The sequence below is a fragment of the Hyperolius riggenbachi genome, chromosome 10 (genome assembly GCF_040937935.1).
Source record: "Hyperolius riggenbachi isolate aHypRig1 chromosome 10, aHypRig1.pri, whole genome shotgun sequence".
NCBI lineage: Eukaryota > Metazoa > Chordata > Amphibia > Anura > Hyperoliidae > Hyperolius > Hyperolius riggenbachi.
This window is the reverse complement of record NC_090655.1, coordinates 10,463,750-10,485,816: the sequence shown is the minus strand read 5'-3', so window position 1 is coordinate 10,485,816 and position 22,067 is coordinate 10,463,750. Positions and strand designations below refer to the sequence as shown.

At 46.3% G+C, this 22,067-nt stretch overlaps 1 protein-coding gene across 1 annotated transcript; it reads right to left on the bottom strand.

Moving 5' to 3' along the window:
• Positions 1 to 12,954: 12,954 nt before the first annotated feature.
• Positions 12,955 to 21,224, bottom strand: LOC137533908 (homeobox protein zampogna-like). Its single transcript, XM_068255214.1, has 2 exons — positions 20,962 to 21,224; positions 12,955 to 14,080 (listed from the first exon to the last, which is right to left on the bottom strand). Exons 1-2 carry the CDS (start codon positions 21,170 to 21,172, stop codon positions 13,674 to 13,676), a joined length of 618 nt encoding a protein of 205 aa, XP_068111315.1. The 5' UTR covers positions 21,173 to 21,224; the 3' UTR covers positions 12,955 to 13,673.
• Positions 21,225 to 22,067: the final 843 nt, after the last annotated feature.

Here is a 22,067-nt window from a genome sequence, read left to right as displayed (position 1 = left end):
CAGGCCTGCTCACTGTACAATGCCTTCAGCCACACACACGCTACATGTGGAGAGCAGAGACCAGGCCTGCTCACCCTACAATTCCTCCAGCCACACACACGCTACATGTGGAGAGCAGAGACCAGGCCTGCTCACTGTATAATGCCTCCAGCCACACACACGCTACATGTGGAGAGCAGAGACCAGGCCTGCTCACTGTACAATGCCTCCAGCCACACACGCTACATGTGGAGGACAGAGACCAGGCCTGCTCACCGTACAGTGCCTCCAGCCACACACACGCTACATGTGGAGGACAGAGACCAGGACTGCTCACCGTACAATGCCTCCAGCCACACACGCTACATGTGGAGGACAGAGACCAGGCCTGCTCACCGTACAATGCCTCCAGCCACACACACTCTACATGTGGAGGACAGAGACCAGGCCTTCTCACTGTACAATGCCTCCAGCTACACACACGCTACATGTGGAGGACAGAGACCAGGCCTGCTCACTGTACAATGCCTCCAGCCACACACACGCTACATGTGGAGGACACAGACCAGGCCTGCTCACCATACAATGCCTCCAGCCACACACACGCTACATGTGGAGGACACAGACCAGGCCTGCTCACCCTACAATGCCTCCAGCCACACGCACGCTACATGTGGAGGGCAGAGACCAGGCCTGCTCACCCTACAATGCCTCCAGCCACACACACGCTACATGTGGAGGACACAGACCAGGCCTGCTCACCCTACAATGCCTCCAGCCACACACACGCTACATGTGGAGGACACAGACCAGGCCTGCTCACCCTACAATGCCTCCAGCCACACACACGCTACATGTGGAGGACACAGACCAGGCCTGCTCACCCTACAATGCCTCCAGCCACACACACGCTACATGTGGAGGGCAGAGACCAGGCCTGCTCACTGTACAATGCCTCCAGCCACACACATGCTACATGTGGAGAGCAGAGACCAGGCCTGCTCACCATACAATGCCTTCAGCCACACACACGCTACATGTGGAGGACAGACCAGGCCTGCTCACTGTACAATGCCTCCAGCCACACACACGCTACATGTTGAGAGCAGAGACCAGGCCTGCTCACCGTACAATGCCTCCAGCCACACACACGCTACATGTGGAGGACAGACCAGGCCTGCTCATTGTACAATGCCTCCAGCCACACACACGCTACATGTGGAGGACAGAGACCAGGCCTGCTCACCCTACAATGCCTCCAGCCACACACACGCTACATGTGGAGGACACAGACCAGGCCTGCTCACCATACAATGCCTTCAGCCACACACACGCTACATGTGGAAGACACAGACCAGGCCTGCTCACCATACAATGCCTCCAGCCACACACACGCTACATGTGGAGGACACAGACCAGGCCTGCTCACCATACAATGCCTCCAGCCACACACACGCTACATGTGGAGGACAGAGACCAGGCCTGCTCATCCTACAATGCCTCCAGCCACACACACGTTACATGTGGAGGGCAGAGACCAGGCCTGCTCACAGTACAATGTCTCCAGCCACACACACGCTACATGTGGAGGGCAGAGACCAGGTCTGCTCACAGTACAATGCCTCCAGCCACACACACGCTACATGTGGAGGGCAGAGACCAGGCCTGCTCACAGTACAATGCCTCCAGCCACACACACGCTACATGTGGAGGGCAGAGACCAGGCCTGCTCACCGTACAATGCCTCCAGCCACACACACGCTACATGTGGAGGGCAGAGACCAGGCCTGCTCACCGTACAATGCCTCCAGCCACACACACACGCTACATGTGGAGGGCAGAGACCAGGACTGCTCACTGTACAATGCCTCCAGCCACACACACGCTACATGTGGAGGGCAGAGACCAGGCCTGCTCACCGTACAATGCCTCCAGCCACACACACGCTACATGTGGAGGGCAGAGACCAGGCCAGCTCACCGTACAATGCCTTCAGCCACACACACACGCTACATGTGGAGGGCAGAGACCAGGCCTGCTCACAGTACAATGCCTCCAGCCACACACACGCTACATGTGGAGGAGAGACCAGGCCTGCTCACTGTACAATGCCTCCAGCCACACACACGCTACATGTGGAGGAGAGACCAGGACTGCTCACTGTACAATGCCTCCAGCCACACACGCTATATGTGGAGGACAGAGACCAGGCCTTCTCACTGTACAATGCCTCCAGCTACACACACGCTACATGTGGAGGACAGAGACCAGGCCTTCTCACTGTACAATGCCTCCAGCTACACACACGCTACATGTGGAGAGCAGAGATCAGGACTGCTCACTGTACAATGCCTCCAGCCACACACACGCTACATGTGGAGCAGAGACCAGGCCTGCTCACTGTACAATGCCTCCAGCCACACACACGCTACATGTGGAGGACAGAGACCAGGCCTGCTCACCATACAATGCCTCCAGCCACACACACGCTACATGTGGAGAGCAGAGACCAGGACTGCTCACTGTACAATGCCTCCAGCCACACACACGCTACATGTGGAGGACAGAGACCAGGCCTTCTCACTGTACAATGCCTCCAGCTACACACACGCTACATGTGGAGCAGAGACCAGGCCTGTTCACTGTACAATGCCTCCAGCCACACACACGCTACATGTGGAGAGCAGAGACCAGGCCTGCTCACCGTACAATGCCTCCAGCCACACACACGCTACATGTGGAGAGCAGAGACCAGGCCTGCTCACCGTACAATGCCTCCAGCCACACACACGCTACATGTGGAGGACAGACCAGGCCTGCTCACTGTACAACGCCTCCAGCCACACACACTCTACATGTGGAGGGCAGAGACCAGGCCTGCTCATCCTACAATGCCTCCAGCCACACACACGCTTCATGTGGAGGACACAGACCAGGCCTGCTCACCGTACAATGCCTCCAGCCACACACACGCTACATGTGGAGGGCAGAGACCAGGCCTGCTCATCCTACAATGCCTCCAGCCACACACACGCTACATGTGGAGGGCAGAGACCAGGCCTGCTCACCGTACAATGCCTCCAGCCACACACGCTACATGTGGAGGGCAGAGACCAGGCCTTCTCACTGTACAATGCCTCCAGCTACACACACGCTACATGTGGAGCAGAGACCAGGCCTGCTCACTGTACAATGCCTTCAGCCACACACACGCTACATGTGGAGAGCAGAGACCAGGCCTGCTCACCGTACAATGCCTCCAGCCACACACACGCTACATGTGGAGGACAGAGACCAGGACTACTCACCGTACAATGCCTCCAGCCACACACGCTACATGTGGAGGACAGAGACCAGGCCTGCTCACCGTACAATGCCTCCAGCCACACACACGCTACATGTGGAGAGCAGAGACCAGGCCTGCTCACTGTACAATGCCTCCAGCCACACACGCTACATGTGGAGGACAGAGACCAGGCCTGCTCACCCTACAATGCCTCCAGCCACACACACGCTACATGTGGAGGACACAGACCAGGCCTGCTCACCCTACAATGCCTCCAGCCACACACACGCTACATGTGGAGGACACAGACCAGGCCTGCTCACCCTACAATGCCTCCAGCCACACACACGCTACATGTGGAGGACACAGACCAGGCCTGCTCACCCTACAATGCCTCCAGCCACACACACGCTACATGTGGAGGACACAGACCAGGCCTGCTCACCCTACAATGCCTCCAGCCACACACACGCTACATGTGGAGGGCAGAGACCAGGCCTGCTCACTGTACAATGCCTCCAGCCACACACATGCTACATGTGGAGAGCAGAGACCTGGCCTGCTCACCATACAATGCCTTCAGCCACACACACGCTACATGTGGAGGACAGACCAGGCCTGCTCACTGTACAATGCCTCCAGCCACACACACGCTACATGTTGAGAGCAGAGACCAGGCCTGCTCACCGTACAATGCCTCCAGCCACACACACGCTACATGTGGAGGACAGACCAGGCCTGCTCACTGTACAATGCCTCCAGCCACACACACGCTACATGTGGAGGACAGAGACCAGGCCTGCTCACCCTACAATGCCTCCAGCCACACACACGCTACATGTGGAGGACACAGACCAGGCCTGCTCACCATACAATGCCTTTAGCCACACACACGCTACATGTGGAGGACACAGACCAGGCCTGCTCACCATACAATGCCTCCAGCCACACACACGCTACATGTGGAGGACACAGACCAGGCCTGCTCACCATACAATGCCTCCAGCCACACACACGCTACATGTGGAGGACAGAGACGAGGCCTGCTCACTGTACAATGCCTCCAGCCACACACACGCTACATGTGGAGGGCAGAGACCAGGCCTGCTCACCGTACAATGCCTCCAGCCACACACATGCTACATGTGGAGGACAGAGACCAGGCCTGCTCACTGTACAATGCCTCCAGCCACACACACGCTACATGTGGAGGGCAGAGACCAGGCCTGCTCACCGTACAATGCCTCCAGCCACACACACGCTACATGTGGAGAGCAGAGACCAGGCCTGCTCACTGTACAATGCCTCCAGCCACACACACACGCTACATGTTGAGAGCAGAGACCAGGCCTGCTCACCGTACAATGCCTCCAGCCACACACACGCTACATGTGGAGGACAGAGACCAGGACTGCTCACTGTACAATGCCTCCAGCCACACACACGCTACATGTGGAGGGCAGAGACCAGGCCTGCTCACCGTACAATGCCTCCAGCCACACACACGCTACATGTGGAGAGCAGAGACCAGGCCTGCTCACCGTACAATGCCTCCAGCCACACACACGTTACATGTGGAGGGCAGAGACCAGGCCTGCTCACCATACAATGCCTCCAGCCACACACACACTACATGTGGAGGAGAGACCAGGCCTGCTCACTGTACAATGCCTCCAGCCACACACATGCTACATGTGGAGAGCAGAGACCAGGCCTGCTCACCATACAATGCCTTCAGCCACACACACGCTACATGTGGAGGACAGACCAGGCCTGCTCACTGTACAATGCCTCTAGCCACACACACGCTACATGTTGAGAGCAGAGACCAGGCCTGCTCACCGTACAATGCCTCCAGCCACACACACGCTACATGTGGAGGACAGAGACCAGGCCTGCTCACCATACAATGCCTCCAGCCACAGACACGCTACATGTGGAGGACACAGACCAGGCCTGCTCACCATACAATGCCTTCAGCCACACACACGCTACATGTGGAGGACACAGACCAGGCCTGCTAACCATACAATGCCTCCAGCCACACACACGCTACATGTGGAGGACACAGACCAGGCCTGCTAACCATACAATGCCTCCAGCCACACACACGCTACATGTGGAGGACACAGACCAAGCCTGCTCACCCTACAATGCCTCCAGCCACACACATGCTACATGTGGAGGACACAGACCAGGCCTGCTCACCCTACAATGCCTCCAGCCACGCACGCTACATGTGGAGGACACAGACCAGGCCTGCTCACCATACAATGCCTCCAGCCACACACACGCTACATGTGGAGGGCAGAGACCAGGCCTGCTCACTGTACAATGCCTCCAGCCACACACACGCTACATGTGGAGGACACAGACCAGGCCTGCTAACCATACAATGCCTCCAGCCACACACACGCTACATGTGGAGGACACAGACCAGGCCTGCTCACCATACAATGCCTCCAGCCACACACACGCTACATGTGGAAGACACAGACCAGGCCTGCTAACCATACAATGCCTCCAGCCACACACACGCTACATGTGGAGGACACAGACCAGGCCTGCTCACCATACAATGCCTCCAGCCACACACACGCTACATGTGGAGGACAGAGACCAGGCCTGCTCACCCTACAATGCCTCCAGCCACACACACGCTACATGTGGAGGACACAGACCAGGCCTGCTCACCCTACAATGCCTCCAGCCACGCACGCTACATGTGGAGGACACAGACCAGGCCTGCTCACCATACAATGCCTCCAGCCACACACACGCTACATGTGGAGGGCAGAGACCAGGCCTGCTCACTGTACAATGCCTCCAGCCACACACACGCTACATGTGGAGGACACAGACCAGGCCTGCTAACCATACAATGCCTCCAGCCACACACACGCTACATGTGGAGGACACAGACCAGGCCTGCTCACCATACAATGCCTCCAGCCACACACACGCTACATGTGGAGGACACAGACCAGGCCTGCTCACCATACAATGCCTCCAGCCACACACACTCTACATGTGGAGGACACAGACCAGGCCTGCTCACCATACAATGCCTCCAGCCACACACACGCTACATGTGGAGGACACAGACCAGGCCTGCTCACCCTACAATGCCTCCAGCCACACACACGCTACATGTGGAGGACAGAGACCAGGCCTGCTCACCGTACAATGCCTCCAGCCACACACACACTACATAGGGAGAGCAGAGACCAGGCCTGCTCACTGTACAATGCCTCCAGCCACACACACGCTACATGTGGAGGACAGAGACCAGGCCTGCTCACCATACAATGCCTCCAGCCACACACACGCTACTTGTGGAGGACAGAGACCAGGCCTGCTCACTGTACAATGCCTCCAGCTACACACACGCTACATGTGGAGGACACAGACCAGGCCTGCTAACCATACAATGCCTCCAGCCACACACACGCTACATGTGGAGGACACAGACCAGGCCTTCTCACTGTACAATGCCTCCAGCCACACACACACTACATGTGGAGAGCAGAGACCAGGCCTGCTCACCGTACAATGCCTCCAGCCACACACGCTACATGTGGAGGACACAGACCAGGCCTGCTCACCATACAATGTCTCCAGCTACACACACGCTACATGTGGAGGACAGAGACCAGGCCTGCTCACCGTACAATGCCTCCAGCCACACACACGCTACATGTGGAGGACAGAGACCAGGCCTGCTCACTGTACAATGCCTCCAGCCACACACACGCTACATGTGGAGGGCAGAGACCAGGCCTGCTCACTGTACAATGCCTCCAGCCTCACACACGCTACATGTGGAGGACAGAGACCAGGCCTGCTCACTGTACAATGCCTCCAGCCACACACACGCTACATGTGGAGGGCAGAGACCAGGCTTGCTCACTGTACAATGCCTTCAGCCACACACACGCTACATGTGGAGGACAGAGACCAGGCCTGCTCACTGTACAATGCCTCCAGCCACACACACACTGCATGTGGAGGGCAGAGACCAGGCCTGCTCACAGTATAATGCCTCCAGCCAAACACACTCTACATGTGGAGGACAGAGACCAGGCCTGCTCACTGTACAATGCCTCCAGCCACACACACGCTACATGTGGAGGGCAGAGACCAGGCTTGCTCACTGTACAATGCCTCCAGCCACACACACCCTACATGTGGAGGGCAGAGACCAGGCCTGCTCACAGTACAATGCCTTCAGCCACACACACGCTACATGTGGAGGACAGAGACCAGGCCTGCTCACTGTACAATGCCTCCAGCCACACACACACTACATGTGGAGGGCAGAGACCAGGCCTGCTCACCGTACAATGCCTCCAGCCACACACACGCTACATGTGGAGGGCAGAGACCAGGCCTGCTCACTGTACAATGCCTCCAGCCACACACACGCTACATGTGGAGGGCAGAGACCAGGCTTGCTCACTGTACAATGCCTCCAGCCACACACACTCTACATGTGGAGGGCAGAGACCAGGCTTGCTCACTGTACAATGCCTCCAGCCACACACACGCTACATGTGGAGGGCAGAGACCAGGCTTGCTCACTGTACAATGCCTCCAGCCACACACACGCTACATGTGGAGGGCAGAGACCAGGCCTGCTCACTGTACAATGCCTCCAGCCACACACACGCTACATGTGGAGGACAGAGACCAGGCCTGCTCACTGTACAATGCCTCCAGCCACACACACGCTACATGTGGAGGACAGAGACCAGGCCTGCTCACCGTACAATGCCTCCAGCCACACACAAACTCTGCTTTGCATTCTTTTTACTTTTAAATCTTAAAACAGCATAAATATGAACAAGAATATTCTGATTTGCATTGAATTCACTTGAAAGTCAAGCAGTTTAACCAGCGGGGATTAGTGCTGTGGTTTTACAGCCAATATCTGAACTTGTGAACTGATGCCCTAAAGTGTGCGGATATAATCTCTTAATCTTTTCTATCTGTTTATCTCCATCCTGCACAGAAAGAAAAACAAGAACACATATCAGGTAAAACATTATCATGTAAAATATTATGTGCTGTCACTTCAAACTCAACCCAGCTAAAGTTGTAAGTTAAAGGCTACCCGAGGTGACATGTGACATGATGAGATAGACATGTGTATGTACAGTGCCTAGCACACTAATAACTAGGCTGTGTTCCTTTTTTATTTCTCTGCCTGAAAGAGTTATATATCAGGTATGCAAGTGACAGTTTCTGTCTGGGTCAGGACTGGGTCAGACTATAGCATAACTCTCATTGATAAGGAATTACAGCCATAAAACACTTTCCTGTCAGTAAATGGCTTTTAAGAGCAGGAAAGAGATAAAAAGGGTCAATACTTCCTAGATTTGAGCTCTGGCATACTTCAATGCATTTGTCATTAAGCAGAGACAAGGAAACAGTAAAAACGTAAAAACTAGATTGAAATATAAAATAAAACGGTGGGATATCTTTAAAAAAAAAAAGTCATTTTTAGGAGAAGGAGGATAGATACAATTGTTTATCCCATCAGTTTATTTTCACCTCAGATGGGGACCTGAACTCTTGGACAAAACAGAATGAAAACATAGAGGAATGCACCCTGTATGTATTTAGAGAGTTTAGCCTGTCTAATTTCCTCTCCTCTGTGACTAATCACAACTGTAATTTCATCTCTCAGCAGTGTCAACTGACTGCCTCGGCAGCTAATTTGTAACCACAGGATGTCAATCCTATGTCTGTTTCTAGGAAAGCAGGAAGTAGACACACTGCAGATTTATTGCAGGATTTGTATCGGCTGTAACAAAGAAATGTTTCTTTTTAAAGGTTGTTATGCTGTTGCTTATGTTTAACAGCAGAGAGGAAGTTCTGAGTTCAGGTCTGTTTTCAAGTGTACCTGTAGGGAAAAAAGTGGCCCTATTGGGTACTTAACTTTGGAGGGGGAATCCTCTTGATCCCAGAGAAGCTTCCCCCGTCGTCCTCCATTGCTGAGACCCCTGGAAAACTACTTGTCAATAGCTAGTGCTTGCACAGACCCGGGTCCATACTCCTGCGCTGGTGCAGTGCGACCGACAACGTCTCCAGGGGTCTCCTGCAGGATCGGCCTGGCTGAGGAGGATCAGGTTAGACTTTCCAGGATCCAGAGGATTCTCTTTACTGAGGTAAGTATGCAAAAAAAAAATTGTAAATAGCTGTTTTATCATCTAGCCGACCGAACATTGACTGGTAATGGCCACTCTTTATCAGATTGGAATAGATGGGGTAGGAAGGGTGACAGTGGCAGAGCTAAGGAGCTGTGGGCCTCAGTGCAAGGATTACATGCCCCCCGGCCCACCCAGCACTCTATACATGACAATTGATACGGCGCACCAAAACCTGCCAAGGACAACCACAGTGTCAGAGGTGCAAGAAGGGGATGGGGAGCAGTGTGTTATTGATCACTACTATTCAAAGTATCTATAGAAGTGATTATTATCAGCACAGGACCAGTAAAGAGCTAATACAGTGTGGTTGTGGGAGGGCCTCTCGGGGCCCTGGTGCTACCTCTGCAACCCCTATTGCTACGCCACTGAAGGGTGGCCATAAGCAGGATAAACACAACTGCGGGGCTCCCTAACTTTGTGCTGCACTGAGTATAAAGGTGCGTACACACGCACGACAGCAGCCAACGACGGGTCCGTCGGCACCTCCCGCCGGGCGGGTTTTCAGCATACTGTAGTGCGAGTGTACGCACTGTCGGGGGACTGATAAGGCTGTTCCTGAACGATCCGCCCGGCGGACCCGTCGTTTGCTGCTGTCGTGCATGTGTACGCACCTTTACTGAGCTAGTGACACTGGAGGGAATAATAGACAGATCTCAGCTGGAATCTATCTATCTATCAATTGTTTACCATATCTAGTATATATGTGCCTAAAGCCCCATACATATGGTCAACAGCTGTCTTTTATGCAGCACAATTATCAAACAACTTTTGCTTTGCTATTGTTCACACAACTGATAAGACTGATAAGAAGTCAAACCAGCTGACGTCTTATCAGTCTTGTCAGTTGTGTAACCATAACCATTTAATTTTCCATTTGATAGAATTACACCTATTTGCAGAAATTACAAAAATATTTATCTGCTCGCCAAATACCTGTGGTCACTGCATGCCTTATTTTCAAATCAAAACACAGCCATAAATAATTCAAGAAGTTTTGAATAAGGATGATACCATTTATTGAGTAACGTAGAGGGGAAAAAAAAGCTTTCAGCTGATAACTTTCTTCAGACTTACCATATATACTCAAGTATACGTCTAGAAATTTAGGTCTGACTCATTTAATAAAAGTATAGGGGTCGACTTATACACGAGTCATGGGCAACACTGAGCACATGCTAAGAAGACACAGGTGTGCCACAACAATTAACTAGGAAAGGGGCAGGGGGAAAATACTGGGCTGCAGCACTTACTATTGAACGGGAGTGAATAACTGCTGCACTTGGGGGCCTGGAGGAGGTATTGGCTGCACTTAAGGGACAGGAGGGGTTAATGGCTGCAATACTGTATGCAGTGTAGTCATTAACCCCTCCTGAGCCCCAAGTGCAGCCATTAACTTTGCATGTAGACTTATACTTGAGTTAATAACAAATTCCAGCTTAAAGGAATACTATCGATGTATGCATTTATTTGTAAATGCTGTATGTTGTAGCACACATTAGGACAAGTACTAGGAGCAATTTGATTCCTCACACAGCTGTTCCTCTCAGCTGTAAAATCCTCCGTCAGTTTTGGCGTCAGTGTTGGATACAAAATGTATCTAATACTGGGCTCCCAGAGGGCTAGACCATGTCTCTGCACTGGGGAGTTGCTATCAACTCCTCGGTTTATAGTTTAATTATCACCTTGCTGAAAGAATCTTGTTGATATGGTGGTAAGTGGTTAAAGATTCTAGCAATGTGTGTTTATTATCTTTGCTTTTCTTGACTGATAAAGATACTAATAATGCTAATTGTAGACAGTGGTCTGCCCCTCTCAGCAGCTTGTAAAGTGGATGCAGCCTGGAGTGACTCATCATCACAAGCAGGCAGCCAGTCTGAGTGTAAACACAGACTATTGTTATAGCTTGTTATATTCCAGCAATATTACAGCTCATTTAGTGACCTGTTACCACCTCAGATCAGCCTATTTCTCCTCATGTCTGCTGCATGCTGTGAGTGACACAGTGACATATATTTGTGAGCTGTGTGACAGAGTAACCAAGCAGCTCAGGGTGACCCAAACTACTATGAGCTGTGTGAGAAATGATTTTTTAAGCAGGGATAGCGAGAGAGAGACCTGGGTGAATAAATAAAGTGCCCCTAGCACTAGTGGTAATGTGTACACTAATATAGAGTATTAAAAAAAAAAGTCGTTTCAATCGATAGTATTCCTTTAAGAAGGTTGAATATTGGAGTTGACTTACACAAGGTCGACTTGTATTCGAGTATATCCTGTAGATCCTGTATATTAATACAAGATGTTAAATAAACAGCTTACATACACTGGACATTCAGAGGAGAGCATTCTTTAATTAAGGCATTTAATGACATTTATGTATGTTTGCAAAAGAATGTCCTCCTTGAATGTACAGTGTATATAAGTTATGTGTTTAACATCTTGTTAATATACAGGAGCAAAGTCTGAAGAAGACTTATTAGCTGAAAGCTTACTTTTTATTTACTTCTAAGTTAGCCAATCAATAATCATCCTGATTCAAAACGTCTTGCTTTTACTAATACGGTACAACACTGTACTGCTTATTAATAATTTATAAGCCATGGCATAGAAATTTGTGAAGTTTGTAAAGTTAGGAAGCTCTGAATAGCCATATGGGGGATGTTATATCGCTTTTCACATGTCGGGGGAAGAGATCTGCATTTGGAATTGTACATCTCCGCCAGACTCTGCTATGAGAATAGTGCGCTTCAGCGCCAATACTGCAATTATGTAACAGCAATGGAATGTGTGAACATAAATATGTATCATCTGTTTATTCCTTGAGTTCTGTCTGCTGCGATCGCCTCAGTCCGGAATCCCTACCGCGTCTGCTGGTGTCATAGAAAAATCTCGCCCTAATAAAGGATACATTATTATTGTCTTCTTTTAATTGCAAGTTGTCACATTTTACCTTTGTAAATATTATTTTTGCACAGTTTAAATTTACTTGACACCTTTTAACTTATCAAACATTTTAGAGTAAAGTAAATATTTCACATTATTAAATAGTTTTAGTAAAGTAGCTGGTTTTACACAGAGTTCTCAATTTTAAATGAATCCATTAGATTTTAAAATAATTATAAAATGCTTGTTTTTTTTTTTGTTTTTTTTGTTTACAGGTTTTTTTTGTTTTTTTTATAAACTATGTTTAGTGAGTGTTTTTATTTAATTACTTAGAATTTTTTTCAAATCAAGGCCATATTAAAAATATGTTTAAAACTTTGATGTTTTTTATTTTGTTTAATATTTACCAGAATATTTATTTTAACGGTGGCGCAATTTTTCTTTACTTCCCTAAGCTTTATAATATTTAAAATGAAGTAATAACAATTTACACCAGTGGACAAGACAGGAGAGGAACTGGTAGAAGTCACAGGAATTTCTATCATTGAGTTAGAACCGAGAAAAATAAATAAATAAATTAAATAAAAAATTCAGGACTTGAAGAATAAAGTTTTACTTCAGACTACAAAGCCAAAAACAGGGGTTTATATTCTAATAAATTACAGGAAACGAAGGCAGATGACGGACGATATTTACAATAAGTGCACCGTGATCTGGAGGACGAGGACTAGCAAAGAGATCACTTATTTTTGTGGAAATTCACAGTCAATCCACCAGCCAAACCATCCTGCTGACACTTGAAAATACCCAAACAACAGAGATTTGTGAATTTAGAAATTTCACACCGATGTTTTTGCACAGTTTGCACCAGCACTTCCATAGCTGCAGGACATCGGGGAATATTATATTATACAGTAATAATATATATTAATTGGTTCTTGTGTTCTTCATGTCATTTGTGTAACATATGAGTATAGGTAGCCATTGCTGTTAACTGTTTGGTGAAATACAGCTGTTCCTTGAATGGAGTTAGAATGATTGTTTTTCATCTTTCCTCCTCATTGGTCCGGTGGCCAGTTAAATAAAAGAAGAAAAGGCGAGCGTAGGTTGTGTAGGATCTGTGTGCGACTTTTTGGGTATAACAATGTGCCAGTAAATGTCTCTGAGGCTGGAGCAGGCTTGGCTGTCACAGATCACATATAATAATCTCCAGGATTCTTCATCTCACCATCTATGTCCCCTCTCCGACTTGGTGAAGGGGGGTAGGCAGCTGTAGGATGTTGGGTCAGTCTGTGGGGCCCCTCCTAGGCAGAGAGCTAGATGTGGGGTGACCAGACAGGCAGGCGGTAAAGGAAAGGGTAATACTGGTAAGTCTGGTACAAGGGCAGCATTGAGGGACCCAGCACGTCCTCAGAGCAGTACTGTCTCTGGTCATCCCTCACCAGGACCCTCACGGCCACCTGCTTGGCTGGGGTCTCTGGGGCTTTTGCTGCTTGTTGCTTGGCCATCAGCTTCCTCTTGGTCTTGTAACGTCTGTTCTGGAACCAGATTTTGATCTGAGTCTCTGTGAGTTTCAGAGCAGCAGCCAGGTCGGCCCTCTCCGGACCAGAGAGGTATCTCTGAAGGCTGAACCTCCTCTCTAGCTCGTAGACCTGGGCATGGGAGAAGGCAGCCCTGGTCCTCTTCTTGTTGGACTTCTCCTCTGTGTGTTCTAGGCAATCCCCTGTGTGCATGGGAAATAAGAAGGGTGATAAGCAATATTTCACATAATGTCCATCCAACCTAGAAGTACATTGCATATGCCTATAGAACCCGCTGTCTCTAATCTCTGTCTCCTTCTCTGATTTCATCTATCCAGGTCCTACGTTCTTAACATGTGGCACAAATACCCCTGGGAGACTTAGGTAGCCTATAATGTTGGATTTTGATACATCATTGATCAATTATTCTTCAACCTCACCCAATCCCATGCATGCCTTCAGGACTTCTCAAGAGCTGCTCCAACACTATGGAACTCCCTACCTCCACCCATTAGGGCAGCCCCCTCCTTCAACACCTTCAAGAAGGCCCTCAAAACTCACCTTTTCACTCTGGCCTATCACCCCTCACTAGTGCTCTAAACCCGCAGTGGAACTCTGGTCCCCTTCCTTTCGTGTCCCTACCTCTCCCTCTAGATTGTAAGCCTTTGGGCATGGTCCTCCTCCTTATGTCTCCTACCTGATCATGCTCCTCCATTACTGTGCACCCATGCTATGCATCTGAGTGAACTCAACTTGCCTAATCTCCATGCTCCATCCAGTGACTAAGCATTACTTTGTACTCATACTGTGCTGCATTTTGCTGTATGTCACCCCTAAATATTGTCTGTAACCTTAACTAAAGTCCAGCGCTTTATTAATACAATAAATAAATATTATTTTGTACTTATTTAGCGCCAACATCTTCCTCAGCACTGTACAGAGTATATATCATCTTGTCACTTAACTGTCCTTCAGAGGAGCTCACAATCTAATCCCTACCATAGTCATATGTCTATATCATAGTCTAGGGTCAATCTAATGTGTGTATCGTGTAGTGTATGTATCGTAGTCTAGGACCAATTTGGGGGGGAACTTATCTGCATGTTTTTGGGATGTGAGAGGAAACCGGAGTGCCTGGGAGAAACCCATACAGACACGGGAGAACATACAAACTCCTTGCAGATAGTGTCCTGAATAAGTATTTTAGTTTATCAAAAGCATAAATAATTTTCAGAGGTGCATTTATACAAAATATGGAGGAGTCCTAACAAAGATGTGTCTAGGACCTAAATGTATGCAAATGTATATAGCTTGAAAAAGGAGCAATGGAATGCGGCTGCAGCAATATTTTATTGGTCTAGTTTTCAAGCTGAATAAATTTGCATAGAAATAGCATATCAATTTGCACCAAGAATTATTTGTATCTCACTTTCCATTCCCACTAGAGATGATGTTCTTCACAATAGTGGGTACTAAAAACACCACATTTAAAAAAAAAGGAACCTGGGGTTTCTCCAAGTCCCCTGCAGCCGTCCTTTGCCCTCGCCGGTCCTCGACTATCCTCCGCCTCCAGTGCCCCGCCGCAGGTTAGTTTAGTTTTCAACATGCGCATCCTTGTACGCATTACTGTTCTCAAGCGCGTCCTGAGCAGGCGCAGTAAAAGAGCGGGACACTGGAGGATGGTGGCGGACCGGCGCGGGACAGGACGACTGCAGGGGGCTTAGAGAAGCCCAAGGTATGTGAAACTTTTTTTTTTTAATCAGGGATAAGGTTCCCTTTAAATATGTGCAGTAAGGAAAATCTGGTGAAGCTGGCCACTAACGGTCCAATTTCTAGCGAAAAATCGTTCGAGCGATCAGAATTTCTGATCAGATTGGTTGTAAATAATCTCTATTGGTGGACACAATCGATTATGAACGAGTGAAAAAAATGTCGCCCAAATGAATTTTCGTTGAACGAAAATTTGGATTTTCTTGGTGGTCGTGATAGATAGGAAGCAATGATTGGTTAGTTGATGGTGTAGTGAAAGATTTTTCGTCCGATCAGAATTTCTGATCGCTCGAACGATTTTTCGCTAGAAATTGGACCATTAGTGGCTAGCTTGAAGAAGATGACAACCTGCTAATTTTGATTCGTATCTTTTTATATTCATATTTATGTCTGTCTCTAATATTCACTAATCACACTAATGTGAAGAATCTAATTTACCCAGATTCTAATACTGCAAGCAGAAAATGAGGTAGGTGTCGGGGCAACTGATCAGCTTCTTCTGCTGTAGAAATTGATTCATCAATTCTACAGGACAACTTTGTCAATTCTAAATACATTTATAGATGCAGAGACAGCAGTGACCAAACAACTTCCAGATCAGTAAGTAGTGGTTAGCTCTCTCGCCTTCCAGCGCTGGGTCCCCAGTTCAAATCCCAGCCAGGGCATTATCTGCATGGAGTTTGTATGTTCTCCCTTGCGTCTGTGTGGGTTTGCTCCGGGCATTCTGGTTTCCTCCCATATCCCCAAAACATACAGATAAGTTAATTGGCTCCCCCTAAATGGGCTCTAGACTACAATACATATACTAGACAATACATACATAGACATGTGACTATGGTAGCGATTAGATTGTGAGCTCCTCTGAGGGACGTTTAAGTGACAAGACCATATACTGTGTGCAGCGCTGTGGAAGATGACGGCATTGTATAAATACTAAATAATAATGATAATATTATTCTACCTGCACCAAATAACTATCTAGTACGTGACCTGCCTCTCCGTCTCTTTCTATACAGGCACAGCAGCGTCAATTATTAATATTTATACATTATTGTATTTATATGTCCAAAACCTTTTACATTTATACAGTATTAAACCTCAGTACACAATGTACATTTTATTAAACATTTTTAACTATTATTATTGTTAATAAAACATAACACATGTCTAAGATCTAATTGACCTGTTTTGTACATATTTATATTTTTAAGTCTTAAATATATAATATTAACAAAGTATGGATGATCCTTTTATTCACTGGTGTAACTTTGCAGTGTAACTTTCCCTAATGAAATCCTGATATTATTATATTACATTATTATTATTATTATTATTATTCATTCACCCGATGTATTTATGCATTTGCCTGTTTTATCTCATTTTTACTGTTAAGCTCTTGCCCATCCATATAAATTACATTTGTCACAAACATTTCTTCTTTGGAATTGAATGTTACAAAAATATTGTAATTGTTTACAGCAAACCTATAAGTGTCTAGTGTCTGACAATGGTCATAGTTAATTCTATGCATGTCTTCCTATTCATTTTTTTTAATTGTGTATTTGTTTTTTTATGCAAATAATGTTTAGGTTTCACAACATAACATCTTTATTTTACAAAAAAAAAAAAAAAAAAATTAGTAACCAATGAAATCTGCTGAGAAGACAGCTGAAAAATATTCATAAAGACAGCTCTGTTTTCAGTGTTTTTGGTAAAAGAGGTGATTTTAATCTATGTACCCAAAAAAATAATAATAACCAAATGTGGATTTAAGTTTGCATCACATTGGCTCAAACACAGTTTAACTTTTTCTCCTTATTTTTTTGACTAGGAGATATTTTTTTTTTTTTACTTACTTTTAAAATAACTTTTCAGCATTTTACAAAAAATATCAAAAAGTAGGTTAAAAAGTACAATCAAAATTATTTGAGTATTTTTTTCTCGCTTGCTGGTGGTTTAAAAGGTATTTTATGACAAGGTGTGAAAATATCGCTTAGGAGATAACAAACACAGGAGAAAAGGTTCATTGCATATGGGCCACTGTGTCTACGTACATTTAACATCATTTTAAGAAAAATAAAAACTTACATATAACTGGTAACAACAAAAGAAAATATTACTTTAAAGTAATTATTATTGCTTTGGTATCTGGTATGTTACATTCTCAAGCCAACTAAAAATCTATTAGATTGAGTCTACCCTTACCTTATAATAGCTAGAAGATTTTTTTTTTTTTTTTTAGAAATAAATATGTTATTGAAAGAAACTTTATTTTGGAAAAGAAGAAGCCTCAGGCTGGGAGACATTTTTTTGAAATCTGCTGCGCGTTTTACGGCACATGACAAAATGTGACGCTGAAAAATTGACACTGAAGTCAATAGCTCACACGGAATTACACATTGTTTACATTCGTTGACATTTTTCGTTCACAATTTTGTCTGCCATTTTAAAATGCACAGCATTCTATTTATTCCCATGCATTTCTTAATTAAATACATTTTTCCGCCACAACCAGAAAAATTGTGATGGATCATGAAAAATCGTGTGTGGGAAATGCGATTGGAAAAAAATGCTGAAAACGCCTGCGAAATTGTGCCACCAAGTGTACTTGTGACTTGTCTGCATTCAGTTCCCAGATAGAGTCTGAGGACATTTAAAAAGGGACGCTGGGCAATTTTACACGTTCCCCGTTTAAAGAATAAACGATAATAAAAAATGTCACATGATCTCCATTATTTTATTGCCAAACCAATTAAATAATAATAACTTAAATAATAACTCTATAACAGTTATTAGATTACAGTTTCCCCGGGCTGTTTTTGTACTTGTTTTAAATATGTTCTTATTTAATTTTTGCTTTATAGGTATATAAACTGAACCCTTCAGGAACCAGAAGATCTGCTTTTAAGCTTTTATTTTATTTTTGACTTTGATAGTTTGAAACATCATTTATGGTAGATGTTTATATGTGATTTTATGTTTTGTAATGGGAACACTTTTTTGTTCTGTTATATACAAGTAATGACTGTAGAATTTTGATTGCTGTTATCTCCCTATACTAAATATTTTGATTTATTAAAACCATAAAGGAATGTTTGAGATGCATTTATTCACAACCATGTAGTATTCCTAAAATGACATGTGTCTTGTCGTATGTATATATAAATATATTTTATTTCTATAATTTTACTGTAAACGTTTATTGCAAAAATAAGTCACTGGTATTATTTTTTTCGTCCAATAATTGGCATCTATTTTATAACAGGCTCCTTATAGATATATGTGTGTGTATATATATATATATATATATATATATATATATATATATATATATATATTGTATCTATAAAGCGCCAACATATTACACAGCACTTTGTTTGTGTGTGTCTTGTTACCTCCTATCTGGGTATTAGTAACGAATATCTATATGTCATGAGGTATTGTACACATATATATACATATATACATATTATAAATGTTACAGTATAAAGCAAATACACTGAATAATGCAAATATTAAATTATGTGTTGTGTGTCATGGTTCATTTTTATTTATCAGTATTCTTTGCCTCATCAGCGCCACACGATATATTAATAATAATAATGTATATCAGTGTAGTTTATCTATCCATCCAAATCTCTCTTATAGCAACCCTTTCAATTGTAAGCTCAGAGGGCAAGGCTCTCTCCCCATTGTATCTTAAAACCTGCTGTACATTTTCTCACTCACTATACCATTGCCTCTATAATTATTATATTGTCTACAACTTTTGTATTATGTATTAATGCACTTTTGTGTATTCCAATATCTGTATTTTTATGAACCTGTTCGTTTTTTTTACTTTTTTATGCAGCACCACAGAAGACGATGTTGCAATCGATAATAATACAGAAAAAACACACAGATAAGTTAATTGGCTTCCCTCTAAATTGGCCCTAGACTATGATACATACACTACATGATACATACATAGACATAGGACTATGTTAGGGATTAGATTGTGAGCTCCTTGAGGGACAGTTAGTGACAAGACAATATATATATTGTACAGCGCTGCGTAAGATGTCGGCGCTATATAATACTTTTCTAATCATATATTGTCTTTGTACTTAGCAAGCTGAATATAATTCCCCAGAGAGTAACATTTAGAATGCAGCAGAATATGATTCTATCACCACATTATATCTTTATTATTCGTTCTGTATTTGGAATTAGGAACAGATTTTGGAACCTCCAGGGTAATAGAAATCACTAGAATAGAACAGAATAGAACAGAAGATGATCCCCATCCTGTAAATATATCCTCAGCAGCATTACACAGAGTATCGGGGATACAGATCCTGAATATTGTGCTGTTTGGGCTGGTTCTTTGCTTTGAGCACTTTGTATAAAGTGAGGGGTTTTCTTGCTGAATTTGTTATGTTGTTGGTGATACAGACGGAATTCTATATATTATTCTGACACCAAAGGAAAAAAAAGGGAAAAAGTGTTTTGTTTTGATGTTTTAAAAACATCCTCATTCAAAAGTTCCTACTCTTCAAAAAAAACAAAATCAACAAAATAAAACAAAAAACAGATTTAAAAAGAATGAATAAAAGCGATATTGATGAAAATAGATGGGCAGATATCACTTTAAAGGACAATCTTTATTAACTGACCGCCTATAGGATGATCTCTCAAAGCCCCCCATATAGGAGCATGCATGGTCGGTACTCCCAGCGTCTGCTCCCCCCAATTCCTTTATGACTTTATGTCACTGAGAAAACTAACAGGTCAGTATTTATAGCTGAATCTGCTGATCTGATGAATCCCCCCATACTCTCCTGTATGGGAGTAATGATGTTGCCCCCCTGAGTACTCTCCTGTATGGGAGTAATGATGTTGCCCCCCTGAGTACTCTCCTGTATGGGAGTAATGACGTTACCCCCCAGTACTCTTCTGTATGGGAGTAATGACGTTTCCCCCTGAGTACTCTCCTGTATGGGAGTAATGACGTTTCCCCCTGAGTACTCTCCTGTATGGGAGTAATGACGTTTCCCCCTGAGTACTCTCCTGTATGGGAGTAATGACGTTACCCCCCAGTACTCTTCTGTATGGGAGTAATGACGTTTCCCCCTGAGTACTCTCCTGTATGGGAGTAATGACGTTTCCCCCTGAGTACTCTCCTGTATGGGAGTAATGACGTTTCCCCCTGAGTACTCTCCTGTATGGGAGTAATGACGTTTCCCCCTGAGTACTCTCCTGTATGGGAGTAATGACGTTTCCCCCTGAGTACTCTCCTGTATGGGACTAATGACATTTCCCCCCTCCTCACCTTCTGAGTGCGGCTCCGGGTCGCTGTACCAGTTGGGGTCCCCCCTGTGCTGCTGCCCCATGGGGGGGCTCTGGACGGTCTCCCCCTCCGAGACGTCGGACGTGGCATCGGTCGGGAGATCGGTCTCCCCCAGCAGCTCCTTGCCCTCCCCGGAGGCCCCCATGTTCAGGATGTCCCGGATGGTGAACGAGGTGGCGACTCTCTGCGACATCTTAGAGGGAACATAAATCCTGCTGTGCGCAGATCTGTCCCCCTCTGCAGCCTCCTCTCTACTGAGCCAGGCAGGGGAGGGCTGCCAGCCCATAGAGGGAGGAGGGGCCAGACCCCCCTGCCCCGCCCCCACACATCACACCTTTCCCAAATGTCTGAGCTGTGTCACATACTAGGGCTGCCCATGTGTCAGGCTGTCTGCATGCAATACTGTCACTGCTCTGTCTCCTGTACCAATGTGTGCTGTCCTCCTGTTACTGCCCTCTATAGCCCTGTGTTGCCCTCCTGTTACTGCCCTACAGCCCTATGCTGTCCTGTTACTGCCCTACAGCCCTGTGCTGTCCTCCTGTTACTGCCCTCTATAGCCCTGTGCTACCCTCCTGTTACTGCCCTACAGCCCTGTGCTGTCCTCCTGTTACTGCCCTACAGCCCTGTGTTGCCCTCCTGTTACTGCCCTACAGCCCTGTGCTGTCCTGTTACTGCCCTACAGCCCTGTGCTGTCCTCCTGTTACTGCCCTCTATAGCCCTGTGCTACCCTCCTGTTACTGCCCTACAGCCATGTGCTGTCCTCCTGTTACTGCCCTACAGCCCTGTGCTGTCCTGTTACTGCCCTACAACCCTGTGCTGCTCTCCTGTTTCTTCCTTACAGCCCTGTGCTGCCCTCTTGTTACTGACCTACAGCCCTGTGCTGCCCTCTTGTTACTGCCCTACAGCCCTGTGCTGCCCTCCTGTTACTGCCCTACAGCCCTGTGCTGCCCTCCTGTTACTGACCTACAGCCCTGTGCTGTCCTCCTGTTACTGCCCTACAGCCCTGTGCTGCCCTCCTGTTACTGCCCTACAGCCCTGTACTGCCCTCTTGTTACTGACCTACAGCCCTGTGCTGCCCTCTTGTTACT